The 14576-nt window shown below is 38.6% G+C and overlaps 1 protein-coding gene across 2 annotated transcripts in view; it reads right to left on the minus strand.

Annotated features, from left to right (window-relative positions):
- Positions 1-1908: 1908 nt before the first annotated feature.
- Positions 1909-14576, minus strand: part of GRID2 (glutamate ionotropic receptor delta type subunit 2) — a 1388009-nt gene continuing 1375341 nt past the window's right edge. For both annotated transcript variants that reach the window (XM_061191720.1, XM_061191719.1), the window contains 2 exons: positions 5003-5243; positions 1909-2331 (listed from right to left, as the gene is read on the minus strand). In XM_061191720.1, the coding sequence (XP_061047703.1) occupies positions 1909-2331; positions 5003-5243 (664 nt within the window). The remainder of the gene's footprint in view (positions 2332-5002; positions 5244-14576) is intronic.

Below are 14576 nucleotides of genomic sequence, written 5' to 3' on the forward strand. Positions count from 1 at the left end.
TTTGTTGATAGCTAAAATCACTGCAACATCTGGTATGTCCCTATATAGCTTGTTGAAAAGATTTTTTGTTTTAAAATCAGAGTCGTGAATTAGATCATGAATGTTACAAGGGAAAACAAGTTGTGCATGCACTTAGATACTTGTTACCCTGGAAACAAAATGGTTTTTGCATGATAAGAAATTTTTCTGCCTTACACAGTAGACAATATTTGAAGATTTAGTACAAAAACAGTGACAGGACAAGATGCTCCCCAGAACAGAATTAGCATCAAAGTATAATATACCTTAAGAATATACTTTTTAATTTCTCCTAAAGCAAATCACATAGGTTGATTCCTATACCAATCCTAGCCACGGAATGAATTAGATTAAAATAAGTGTATGGCTGCATAAAAACACAGGATAAGTTCTTGCTTCCTACTTACCACATTTTAATTTAAGGATTACAAACAAAGTTCATTCTACATTTCCAACAGGTGAGAAGGCTACCTTAAAAAGGGTTGTGCACGAAGAGGCACTGTTTTTGTTGTTATCCTTCTATACACTTGGCACTAATGTAAAAAACACATGACTCCTCCAAGTAGAACTGAATTTAAAAAAGGGGCTGAAGTTGAGAGCCCAGTATGCTTGCTGTATTTTCTTCTTTAGGATGATGTATGACAGTAATTAAGGCCACATCAATATTTCTTAAGGGCTCCCATCTCTCCCCAGCTACAGCGGTATTGATTGGCTTACTGCTTTGGAAGAGAATTTATTAACCTTCAATGATCTACGTTTAAACTCGTATAGAGCTCCCCGTGCTGTGGTGGACATGGTTGAGCTAATAGCATTTTCCATTTAGATAATTAATTAAAAGTAAAATTATCAAGGTTAGCTTTATACACTGCTGAATAACAAATGCAAAAATCTATTCAAATGAGTTAAATCTAGGAACAAATATTAAATCGCCCTGGATGTTTTAATAACAAAAGTATAAAATATTCTCTGTTGGCAAACAATGCGAGTCAGAATAACATTAAAGCAACCTGCCTTTTCTAACTGAAAAGACCCCCTGCACTATACATAGTTCCTGTATACAACACTTTTGTTTTAAACTAAAGCTTTATTAAATGAATTGCAATAGCAATGGCCTCCTTTGAATATATATACACATTATATAGGTGCATATATATGTATATATGAGATACTAATTTATTTAACACAATAGAGGCTGCTGCCATATGATAAAGTTTACTGTACATAAGAAAAAACTTTTCATACTGTACAATCACATAAAGGTCATATGCACTGTTGCAGTGCAAGAGTAGTTTTAACTGTAGTCTTGACTGGCATATTAATGGCTTTTTTGTAATCCTACAAAATTGCATTCTCATATTATGTGGCCTGAATGGTCTTTAAATTATTCTATAAACACTGCAGGGGTTGCCTTTGGCCCACAGTTAAAGGACACTCAACAGCAGTGGAGCATTGTATGGATGCAGCAGAAGAATGTAAAAAGACTGAAGTTATTGCAATTATATTTTTCAAAATAGAGAAATGTTACAGAAGAGGCCTTTATGTAAAATTAATCCTGCATATACTGTTAGTATACTCAGTGCACGTTTCCTATACTTGAAGTACAGTATATGAAAAGCGGACTAATAGGATCCTAGTATACTACCTTCTGGGGGAATAAATTGAGTAATGAAAAAAAGTGGAGAGAAATGTCCAGGAAGAGAGGGAAGAAAAGAGAGAAAGAAACAGAGGAGAGAGAGAGGAGGGAGAAGGTAGAGAGAAAGAACTAGAGTTGTTACTAATACTCCTGATTAAAAAAAAAAAAGTTACATCCATGTTAGTCCCACAATATTACAGTCGCTCCTTGCAAAGGGAGTCCTACGAAAGAAACAGTGAAGAGATTTTGTTGGATGCTCATATGGAGGTGCCTCGGTCTGGATCACTACCCAGATTGAGCCCCAGGGTAGGAGTTGGTTGATAAGGAATAGATGACATTGTTTTTATAGGACTCCTGAAAAAGCCCCCATTAGGTGCCCTGTGCCTAAAAGGGCCAGTTCGGTGCTCAGGCACGTTGCCAAAAGCGAAACCAGAGGCAGCTTTAGCTGAGAGTGTACGGCTAAGAGTCTGGATCTGCTCTGGGATAAAGGTTGTTGTGGTAATATGAGTGTTCCTGAAATCACTGATTTGCTCCAGTGCTTGTCGTGTTGGCAAAGTGTCAATGTCCAGAGGGGTCAAGTCAATTGACGAGGTGGAAAACTGTTTATGGGGGCTGTCGTCATCTGTGCACAAGCTATTTACACGTCTATGGAGGTGCTCCAGGTCAATTTCCTTGTCATCCTGGAGATGAAGAAAAAGAAGATAAGGTTCTCATCAGTACTAGCTTCATGGTTAAAAAAAAAAAAAAAGTAGTTCAGCAAACATGATGATAGGTAATGAACTGAACTTTGGGGTTTATTCATTTAACAAATATTTATTGAGCACCTAATATGAGCCAGGCACTGTGCTAGGTTCTGGGGGTACCGATAGGATTCTGAGATAAGGTTATCTATACTTTTCTTGCAATAAAAGTTCTAAAAGGAGCATATGCCACATGCAACTACAAAATATGGGAGCAGTAGATGGGTGATTGCCTTCTACAAGAGCAGAGACAGACCCAGGCAAAATTATACACATAGTAAGTATGGTTTTGGCCACGCATCCCCTCCCCACCTCTTCTTTATGCATGCTTCCTTCTTTTTCAGGGTGTCTCATTCCAAGCTGTGTTTTTGTTCCTTTCACTACTTGCTCCTAACCTTAACTTTCCATTCTTGGAGATTAAGTGATACAGTATGTTGATATGCTAGTTCACACTAAAGTGTTAGTGACTGTTAAAGTGTTATTTCTCTTTAGGCTAGAAATATGTGAGATTGTTTACAGAGAGCAACATTCAACACAAGAGAATCAGTTTCTGATTGAGGGACTTCATACACTCAAGCTATCTAGTACCTGAATGAGGCAATATTGTGAGGTCAGCACTGAAACCTTTAGAGACCCCTTCAAGCCATGACGTGTGAGTGACAGCTCCAGTTTAGGGCCACGTTAATGCTAAATGGCCTCTAAATCAAAGACGCTTTGAGCTACACTAATAGAGTCTTAGTAACAAGGTGCTTAATGAAGAAAAAGAGTGTAAAACCTTAGATTTCTGGAGTTGAAACTAATTCGTAAATCCCTTAGGATTTTCACTAGAAGTGAGCATTAAAGCCCCGTATTTGAAAAATAAAAGTGGCAGGAAAGAAAATTGTCCTTTTCATCAGTCTTATTTATCACCAAGTTCAATAAATTAAATTTATGAGGATTTAAAAATATCTATTAATCATAAGAGGAGAAAATATTTGTTCATACGATCTGGATTAGCTGCTGTGAATTAGAATGGAGGATGTATTTTTTTCATTGTGCAATTATAGTGCTCCTCAGTGAAAAATATTTTGATGTGCATCACATTTTTTCCTTCTCCTTTCTCATTTCAAAATCCAATAAAAATATCCATTAATGCAATATTATCACTGAGACGTTAGAGGGTTGAAAGATAAAATTTCATGGTTCCCACAGCAACTATAATATAGTCATCCATCAACAGATATAATAATGCAAAAATTTAATATCATATATAGTAATTCAAAATGTAAGGAGCTTGGGGAGTCCTTAAGTTCCAGATTTTTGAGAATATGAAGCCTCGGCTATAATGTTGCATTAATGTGGTCTTTTGCATTGAGTCAATGTCAGTAGAGATACCAGAAGTTTATTCCGTAAAAAAAACCACTACAATAAAATCTGATTAATTTTTAGTTTATACTCCACTAATTTAGACTGTATGATCACTCAGAGGTAGGAAGCTAAGATTTATCTTCGCTAAGCCAAGCTTTTCCTTATAAATGGTGCTGATCAATTTTGCATATAAGGTGGTAGGAAAGAATCCTCAGACAACTTTAGAAAACAATCTGTTTGAAAGAATACATTAGCATGCAATAATTCATATGCAAATGAGAAGTCATTTTTATTTGTGCTGTAAAGCAGATCCTCTCAGGATTTGCTTAGGCATCAGTTAGCCAAGGTCTAGTTACAGAAAGTTTAAAACTGTTCTTTGAAACTATCTAGAAAGTCAAATCATTCAGCAAATTCAGGTTGTTTTCGTTTCAATCTGTGAAGCTTTAGTGAATATGATTTCATTATATAAAAAAATTTTCACCTTTTTGGTCCAATGGAAATAAGATAAATAAATCAAGTAGTTTATTTTTAACTTCAGATAGTCTCTGATAAGCATGCATTTTTTTTCTGGATGAAAATAAGGCACGGGGCACTTTAAAAGATATATGTAACTCTGAAATTATTCTTTCAAAGCTCTGGAAAAATTTTAATATGGCCCTGGAGTTAAGCTGACTCATGAGAAAAGGAGGACTATGGAATTCTAGATGATTCCACCATGTGGATCTGTTAAGCCTAGAGCCATTAGAGAGCTATAGAAACATATGATCACTTCTATAGGTCTACATACAGACAGAGGGAAGCAGTCCATGGGGGTGAAGAGAAAACTCTGATTATTTTACTGTAACACTGCACTTCTTAGGCCGAATCTCAGAGACACAAGTAATTTACCTTTAAGGTAAACAACTATTTGAACTAACATGATAAGCATCTTTGTGAACTGGTCAAGGGAATCACAGACCTTAAAAAAAATCATGGACTTAAGGTCTATCCTGAGATTTGGGAGAATTTCAAGGCCCATTATGGCTCATGAAATTGTCAGTCTTTCAAACTTGATCGTCTCCTCTTCATGGATCTGGGATGTCTTAAAATGAAAATTGGTATTGGTCTTACCAATTTTTACATTTCACAAATTTAATTTCACTCTTCATGGAAAGAAGAAACAAAGACCACCCCCAACCCATTATCCCCTTCCCCGTGATTATCCTCCCTGCAAGCACAGCCTACGTGTGGGCTCAACATGGCGCTGAAGCTTTCAGTCAAGTACCTCTTTTGATGGGACCCTGGAGCCTTTCCTCTTGTTCCACCACGTCTCCAGCATGGCTATAAAGCAGGAGAGGACGATCCCCGCCGCCAGGATACAAAAAACTCCTGCAAAGCTCTTTATGTCCAGGGCACCTCCTTTCTGCTTTGTGTCCACTGAGGAGTACAGGTCACACTGGCCATTCTTGGGCCACCATTTGTGCTTCAAGATGTCCATGTCGCCATTCTGCTGAAGCTCCAGGATCCTTGGGGTAAAGCACACAATCATGTGTTATTACAGACATACTTATTGCCTCAGTCCACAACATATCCATTAATAACCCTGTCTCTAAAGGATGCTGGATATCAAGGGGAAATGAATATATAGATTAGCCTGCAGGTGGAATGAGAGGACACAAAACATTATTGCAGTGATTCTTTAGACGGACTTGTGCCACGATGCCGTCCTCCCTCCTTTCTTACATCCCTCCCTCCCTGTTTCCCTTTTTTCTTCCCCCACCTCTTCTATTTTTTTTTTGTTATTGTTTCATTCTATAATCCTAAATATTACCCTCAACCCCGGTTTCTTGCAACGTGTTTTTACAATTACATTTCAGAGGCACTGTTTTTATGTGGTTTCAAGCTGCTGCAGTTCTGTGTTCCTTCCCTACACGCAGAACGACGCTCTGGATCTTAATGCTTTTATGAAGAACGTTTTGCTGCTTAGAGCGAGATGCTGACATAATGTCGCCCAGCATATGCTACCCACAAAGAAATTCAATTAAAAAGACTTCTATTATTTAACACAGTGTGGAAGAAAGCCTTGGGACAAGTTTGAAGTTGATAAAATACATCATTTTGGGGTTTTCACGCAACTGATCTAGTTTCCTTTTAATGCCAAAGGGGAAATAACCTTACCTTGGAGAACAAGAAGAAAAGTTGACCAGAGGCTTTCAGAAGTGGTCACATTCAAATAAGAAATACACTTCTTTTATTCACTCCCAGAGTCTGGGGATAACTGCAAAGACTGCAGCTTTTAAAACGTATGATTTTCACAGAGGTTTTATTCTCAATTCCAAACACTCTTTGGGCTCTACCTAAGACCTGCCTGGCTCTGGCCCTCCTCCAGCTGTGCCCCTTCTCACAGAGCGAGAATGGTCAGGGCCAAGGTCACGAGCCCATCCGGAGTGTGCACCACCCCCACGGTTCCCTAGGATTTCCTGCCCAGACAGCTCAGAGTGCCTGCCCATCCAGGACTCATAAAAGCCTATTCCTGTGCGTGATTCCCGAGAGCAGATCTCACAGCCATGGGTGCACACAGGTCTCCAGGGTGGGGTTTGGGGGGTGTGGACAACTGGACATGCAAGCTCAGGCACACACACCTCTGTGTGCGAGACCCTCACTGTGTGGACAGAGCCGGAGGTGGAAGCCTGACTCCCAGTGCCACTGGGTCAACGCAGAACTCCTAGCTGGTCACCAGTTAGAGACTCAGACTTGGCTCCCTCGGGGTCATGAAGGTATACTTGTCAAGATAAGAGGATAGAACATATTTTACCTAACAATGTTTAGCTTGATTTATAAGTTTTACACAGGTACACTTAGGATATGTGGACCCATATTTGCACTCTTGCCCCGGGTCTTGGATTATTTAGGGAGAGACTGGTTAAAACTTTACAGAGGAGAACTAAGCCTATCTGGAAGGAGTAAATAACTCACTTTCAGTGATGTATTTACCTTTTTTACCTGTTTCATGTCATCCACGTGTCTATGAGTTCAATGATAATCAACATTCAACCACAGTTAAACAAGAGTAATACTAGCCCTAGGGGCTGTGATGGGGAGTTAGTCTTTCTTTTTAACTTTTATTTGATATTGGAGCATAGTTGATTTACAATGTTGTGTTAGTTTCAGGTGTACAGCAAAGTGATTCAGTTATACATATGCATGGATCTATTCTTTTTCAATTTTTTTTCCTATTTTGGTTATTACAGAGTACTGAGCAGAGTTCCCTGCGCTGTACCGTAGGTCCTTGTTCGTTAACTGTTTTAAATATAGCAGTGTGTACAGGTCAACCCCAAACTCCCAATCTATCCCCCCCACCCCTTTCCCCCGGTAACCATAAGTTCGTTCTCTAGGTCTGTGAGTTGTTTCTGTTTTGTAAATAAGTTCATTTGTATCATTTTTTTTTTTTTTTAGATTCCGCATATGAGAGAGATCATGATATTTGTCTTTCTCTTTCTGACACGTCCCTGTCATCTACCTTTGGGTATTCCCGCAGCCTCACCCCTAGCGCCCCCTGCTGACATTCCAGGACCAACAGTGCACTGGAGCCTCCATCACAGCTTGGACGTCTTTCTCATGAAACTGATTGGTCTAAAGTTCCGTTGCTTCAGTGTGTTGTTCAAAAAGGGCAGTAAATTTGATTAACGGACTTTACTAAAATGATTATGAATATTAACAGATTACATTTCACCCTTATTCCAGCCCTATCCAGATAAAGTCATTTGCATTTCCAGAAGTGTGTTCCAAGGGACACTAGTACAGAGGGCTTCTGCAAAAAAAGGGTCCTGTGGTCATCAACTTTGAGAAACACCCTCTTGGAAATTTACTAAAAAAAGGCAGCCTATTAAAGGCTTTGAGAAGACCTGTGGAAAAGAAAATTTGTATGATTGTTTGATTCAGCATTTCCCAAATTAGTCTTTCATTCCCCTTTCCTTGTTTTTCTCCCCCAAATAACATATGTTAATAACCCGTGGAGCTAAAATTTTGAGGAATACACTTGAGAAATAGTGCCTTGAGCCAAAAGGAGCAACTTCTTGTGGGCATGTGTGGCACCATCACACACATACGTAATCACAGCATCAAAGTCGCTTGCTTGGCTTATCCATGAATGCCATTCAGATAACATTAGGAAACCAACCCTGTAGGTATTTGCCTACCTAAAGGTCTAGCTAGTCAGGGCACCACTGAATATCTTGAAAGAAAAAATATAGTCATCCCTAAAAGAAAGAATTCTTCTTAAATTTGAATTTATAGGTACATGTAAAAATAAAAGGAGACTACAGCAGCATCTTCTAAAGGAGAATATATCTGGGCACAAAATGAGCTCCCATATTTCCCTGTCCTCCTATTCCTGCCACACTATATTGGTCACTGTCTGTGGAAGTGGAAGAGGTTTTCTTCATTGCACTCATCATTTATTACTATCTGTGGTTACTTGATTAATGTCTGTTTCCCTTTCTAGAATATGTACTCATTATCTTCCATGCTTCCTAACACAGAGCAGCCACATTTTTATTGATTGAATATGCTCAATACAGTTTTTGGTAAATGAACTCTACCCTCAGATTCTACTTTTTTCTTATCATTATGCTATTTTCTTATTTATTGCATTCCCTCCTATTCATCTATTCATTCAACAAACATCTAAAGAGTGATTTCATGTAAGGCATTTCCTTGGGTACAAAATTTATGTTAAACCACAACTGTACATTCAGCCAGAATGGCCTGGGCAACATTGAAATCATTTCAATACCCTCAATTCACACTAATTTATTCTTTCATTAGTTCACATATTCATCCAGGAAACGATTATTGCTTACTCTCTCTTCTCAGTTGTATCTGGTACCACTTACGATGTGTCCTTATTATTTCTACACCTGGAAAGTAATTTGGTTTTAAAAATAATCATTGAAGTACACATACTCTGTGTCACCCATTTTGATTCTCATAGGAGTAAAGTGCCTTAAATGGCCAAAGGCCTTAAATGGTAAAGGGCCAAAGAATGTGTTTAATTGTAAATTTTTAGGTTCAGCAAGCTGGTGGTAGGAGTTTTTGAGGGGAAAAAGAAAAGAGATTTCTCTATGTGCTTTCAAGTATCATCACGTCACAAAGATGTCTTTATATGGTGGATCTCATGAAGCACAGGTGATTGAGGCATTGCAGGAGACCTCATCTTTGGGGATATATCAATACAAAGAAATTGGGCCATAGGATTCCTCAGTCAAGCTCTGACTGGCCCACAACAAATTCCAGGAACACAGGCTGGCATGGAATACAAGGGTTGGAAGGAAATGAAAGTGTTCTCTAAGCCCAGAGTTCTGTTATAAACTTTCGTCACACAATCTAATGCTCCCTGGAAATTCCATCAGAAAGGTCTTACTACACCCTCTTTTTTATTATATAAAAAAGCTATTTAAGGTTTAGATAAAGAAAGTTTAGCAAAATCTAATTCACTGCCTTAAAGAATAATGGGATGAGTCCTTATAATTAATGAGATTCTTTTTTCAAAGGTTCAAAAGCTCTGGCATGTTTAAAAGAGACTTAATTGTACTTAAAGATTTGCCTTTTAATTATAAGCAACACTGGTGTGTGTGTGTGTGTGTGTGTGTGTGTAACAATGCAAAAAGCTAGTTGCAAAATTCTTAACGTGTACAAAGAAAAATTTTAGTCCCATGGAATGACTGTTTTTGTTATATGTGAAATTTCCACAAGATGGCAGTCTTTGCTCATAGAGAGCAAAGTGTTACGGTTAACCTGTGGGTTTGAAACGTGAACGTATAAACTTCTTGGTGCTGTAAACACTTTAACTATTAGAAACAAAGTTGGATGTTAGACTGTGATGAACAACTGGAAGTGTAAAACCTCTTTTTGGAGCGTAGTCAGAAAAATTCCTATCATTTTACCCCAGAGTGATTATACGCTTACGGTGGAGAGTTATTATGGCGAGAATTAATGAGGCCATAAACAAAAGCATCTTGTTCATTGCTTGGCACTTAGTAGGCTACCAAAACTCAAAAGCTAGAATTATTATTGTCAGCATGTGTGACAACCATTCTGTCTCTGGACCTGTTCTGGTACATACTTCTTAATGGAGAATTCTATTCCCAGATGAGTCAGTGAATGATTCACGATTCACTGACAAAACACTGCATTTCCTTCTTTTGTCCAGAAGTTTAAAAACATTTGTAATCGCATTGAACAGCAAAATCTAGAAGTCCATAAAAACATAGCTTCAATTGGAAAATGGCTAATAGATCAATCCTGCCTGCATTAAATTCTTTATTGATAGAAATGAGCAAATTTCAGGGGAAAGGAGCATGGAGGCAAAGGATCCTTCCTTCATATTCAAATAAAAATATTCAACAGGTTTGAGGGGTTTATCTTGAAAAGCTTTTTACTCACTTTGAAGATAAAGCCTCATTTATGTGTTAGAATTACATTAATTATTGATCACTTACCATCCTTAATCACTACTCTAGAATCTGATTTTCAAATTAATTTATTTATGAGAAAACAGGTTGCTGAAAGATGGATGCAAATTTCTAATCCCACATAGGTAACGTTGATTTTGCCTTTGAATTAGCAGTCTATAGGGTCCTTTTTAATTTTGTTAATTTTCTTACACTTAAATTCCTGCTGAGCTTTAAAAAAAGATACTGGTTAGAGGCCAGCTGACTTTTTAGTTGCTTCTGCTGGGAAAGAATTTAGGGGTAATCAGAAATTAAAAAAAAAATAAGGGCAGGGGTTCCTTATTTTAGGCCATGTATGTAGGGAGTCCTGTGATTCTTTTGCAATTGGAATTCCCCCTCATGTTCACAGAAGCACAAACTACTAGAATAAAAAGACTGAAGACATCATTATTCTCTCTACTTCCCTCCACTCAATCTATGGATGAGGAAACTGAATCAGAGAGAACAATAATTCCCCCAAATCATCACATTCGACACAAAAAATAATTTACGTATCACGCTAGGGTGATCAGAGGCTCTCTGCAGCCAGAGGTGAAATGCCAGGGCTCCAGCCACTGCGGGCCCTGCCTTGGCTGTTCTGAGGGCTGAAGGGATCAATATTTTAGCAATATTCTAGTACATCATCTAAGACACAACTGCTGGGAAGCACTGCTGTAGAGATTAAATGACTCTCTTAGTGACTGATACAGAGTAAATAGCTGAGTTGGGGCTGGAACTCAGGTCTGTCCCCCGATACTTTTCCCTCTGTTACTCTACACAGCCTCTAATATGTAACTCTTTGGAGAAGACCTATCTCTTTTCATTTCAGAGATTTGTTAGACTCTGAGTAAAACTGTCATCAGTATGTTTCCCCCAACCACATGATACAATTGTAGTGTGATTGCAAATTTATTCATACTACAATTTGGGTGTACAAAGAAAATGTAGCTTTTCTCTAGAATGTAATCGATTTTCCTCAGGAGGAATGGGCCTGCTGAGTGGTGGGAACCAAGCTAAAATTAGCTCTACGATTTAAAATTTAATCTGCTCTAATAATTTAACATGTCTCTAGCTTTAGCTCAATTTACTTGAACCAATTACTCCACTTTTTTGATTCCTCCCTGTTTCCCTTGCTCTTTTCCATGATGGCGTCAGGATTTACGGAGGACGACATTATGTCTCCTACGTGGGTGTTTGGTGCGCGGAGCTCTGGCCTCTTGCTGGTCCTTGGATCTGCTCTGGCAGGTCTCCTTTGACGTTGCTTGGGCCTGGGCCCAGCCCTTAGACACTAACTGCTACTAAAGTCGGCAGAGGCACTAAGTCTGCTAAACTTGGCTAATGTCTTTCTCAGCTTCTATAGGGCTTGTGGCCTCCTCCCGGCTGACCTGACCTCTGAGGTGTTGTACACCTTTCTCAGCTTCTACCATTTTCTTCATCCAGCCCCTGACTATTCTGTAGCCCTTTAGACACTGCTATAGTGTCACCTTGTCACTCACTGAGGGTCCCAAGGGTGGCCCATGTGCTCTACCTCAGGATTCCTACCACTTGGGAGGCAGGGAGGCCTGGGAATGAAGATTGAACTTTTCTTTGCTTTTTCCTGATGTGCGGCCCTAGCTTCTCAACGATCTGAGGTCTTCTCTGTTGGTGCAAATGCTGGTGGGCCCAGGGAGCTCCCTTCAGAAACTCTAATGGGAAGGGAAGCATCAGGCCTTCTACCCTTGTGGCTTTTAATCTCCCTAACATCTGTCTCTTCTCTTGCCCATGTCCCATCCCTTGCCCTCCACTGGAAAACTCTGGCCAGAAGAGGGGCAGCTTTCCTTCTCTTTCCTGGATATCCTTCTTACACCCCAGGTCTTCAAACTTCTTGGCCTGTCAGAGTAAAAGTGAATTTTAGCTACATAATGATAAAAAACTCTATGATCTGAGACCTCCAGGCATTTCTTCAGTTTGGAAGTACTGAGGCAACTCAGAGGTAGGGATTGGTGAGGATGAAAATACATTATTTTAACATCTTAAAAACATTTATGTGTTACATATTTATGAGTTTTATGTAACCAAATTAAAAAGATATTTAGGAGTCTCTTTACTTAATAATGTTAATGATACTTGTCACTGAGAAAGAAATTTGGGAATAACTGAAAAAAAAAGTATTTTTTGACACAGAAAGTGGATCTATTTTGACCTGGAATACCCACATTATTAAATTCATTTGCTGGGTGCTCACAAGATTTTCCTCTCCATGGTTACTGAGGAAGAATTAATAATAGCACGCAGAGGATTTTCAGAAAAACGTCGGCTCAAAAGGTTTTTCATTCATTCATCACTTCTTTCATTTTGGTCTTGGAAAATTTAGGTAAACTTAGACTGAAGCAAAAACACTTCTCAAAGATTCAGATTTAGCATTTGATTAAGTGGTGGCCCTCTGATTGGCATGCCTGTTACCACTACTTCAACATCAGAGTTGTAAAAACAAATTCTATCAACTTCTTGTGAACCAGGCATTAGTTGTTTTTTTTTCCTTGAGTAAAATCTCTAAATGATCAGTTAGGAGTATTAGACACAACAAATGTTCATTGATAACATCTAATACCTCGGTAATACCAAATAGCCCAAAGGAGGCTATTAGAAGCTATTTCTTTTGTTTAGTTTGAACTTCTAACTGGTTCTTCCAGTTACTTGAGCCAAATGCCATTTACTTAAATCCAATCCACTGAGATTGCTTAAAATCATATAGGAGAAAAAAAATCGTATAGGTGAATATGGCATTTCAAATAAGTTCACAAGTATCCCCTTTTAGAGCAGGGGTCAGAAAACCTCTTCTGTTAGGGGCCAGACAGTCAATGCTTTAGACTTTGAGGGCCACATGGTCTCCGTTGCAGTTACTCAACCCTGCCTTTGTAGTTACAGAAACAGGCCCAAGCCAAGTTTGGTCTGATGGCTCTAGTTGCTGACTACATTAGAAATCCCACAGCAAATAACTCCATGAGGTCAACAAGCTTCCACTTCACTGATGACGATGACATTCAGAGGGCTTAAGTGACTTGGCCAAAGTCACATCATTAGAAAGCATCAGAGTCTGTTTTAAAACCAGAGATTTTGTCTCTTATTCCAGTTCTTTTGGCTATGTATTCACATATAATAATATGCAGTAATGCCTGCTATTAATATGTGTGTGCCTTTAAATGAGTTATCATGTTGATTTTGTATTCGACCATTTTGAGGAAGAATTGGACGTACACACTGTATATCAACAATGAGAGTATAATAATTCAAGTGAATTTTGGATATCCTTGGTTTTCTGATTATCCTAAAACATGCATCTGAACATTTATCCTGAAATTGGGACCACCCATGTTCCAAGGGTGACTGCCTTAATTATTCAAGATCAGGTAGTATTTGTTGTCTGAGGTCTGTATTTGCTGGGTCATTTTCCAGGCAATGGAAGCTGTATTTTGAAATCAAAGGGATACGAACAGATACTATACCACTGAAAGAAATACCAGGGAAGTGACTATGATTTACTAAGAATGGGTAAGACAACTGAATGAGGCAGGAAAGGTGTTGTCTCTTTTAGTCAAAAGATATAAAAATGTTTTTAATTATGTATGTCTAGAAGTACTGTAAACTAATTAGAAGTTTTTCAGGGTTGGTAAAGAGTTACTATAGACGATTAATGAGAATGACGGCATGACTGGAAGGGATCTGGGCGGTGAGTTCATATTTAACTCCTGCCTGGTGAGGTGAAATGACCTGCCCACCTCCCCAGTACAGGGCCGAATCAACAGGGCTTGATTTAATTACAAGCTCAGTTACTGTTGAAGACTGCCACATACAGGGACTTGCATAAAAAAGAAGCTTCCTGTCTTGCTTCAAACCTGATATCTCACTTTCTAATTTGAAGAATATAATTTGATAAAATCTTCAATTGGTCAGATCTGGTTTTCTTCTTAAGAAAACAGTGTTCCATGTCCTTATGCAGTAACTAAGGCATTCATTTTTCTGTGTATGGGAAATAAAGTGTAAACTTTATCCAGAAGACCTATTTTCCAAAGGAATAACAATAATAAATGCATGCATAATGTTGCAAAGTTTATAAAGCATTTATCAAAAACATTGCATATCATTTGATTTACTTCTTAAAATAACCTTGTGAGGAAGGAATTATAGTGATTGATTGGATGATTGATTGATCACTCCCCCCGCCCTACTCCTTTTGCTTGTCTAAGACTTTAAGAAGGCTGATGTTATTAAGTTCTCATTTTAAAACTGAGGAGATTGAACCTAGGAGGTGAAGAAAATTTCCCGAGGTCGCAAGGCTGGTAAGAGATCCAGCCAGCTCTCAAACCCAGGTCTTCTGGCTCCTGTACC

The sequence above is a fragment of the Eubalaena glacialis genome, chromosome 5 (assembly GCF_028564815.1).
Source record: "Eubalaena glacialis isolate mEubGla1 chromosome 5, mEubGla1.1.hap2.+ XY, whole genome shotgun sequence".
NCBI classification, from domain to species: domain Eukaryota; kingdom Metazoa; phylum Chordata; class Mammalia; order Artiodactyla; family Balaenidae; genus Eubalaena; species Eubalaena glacialis.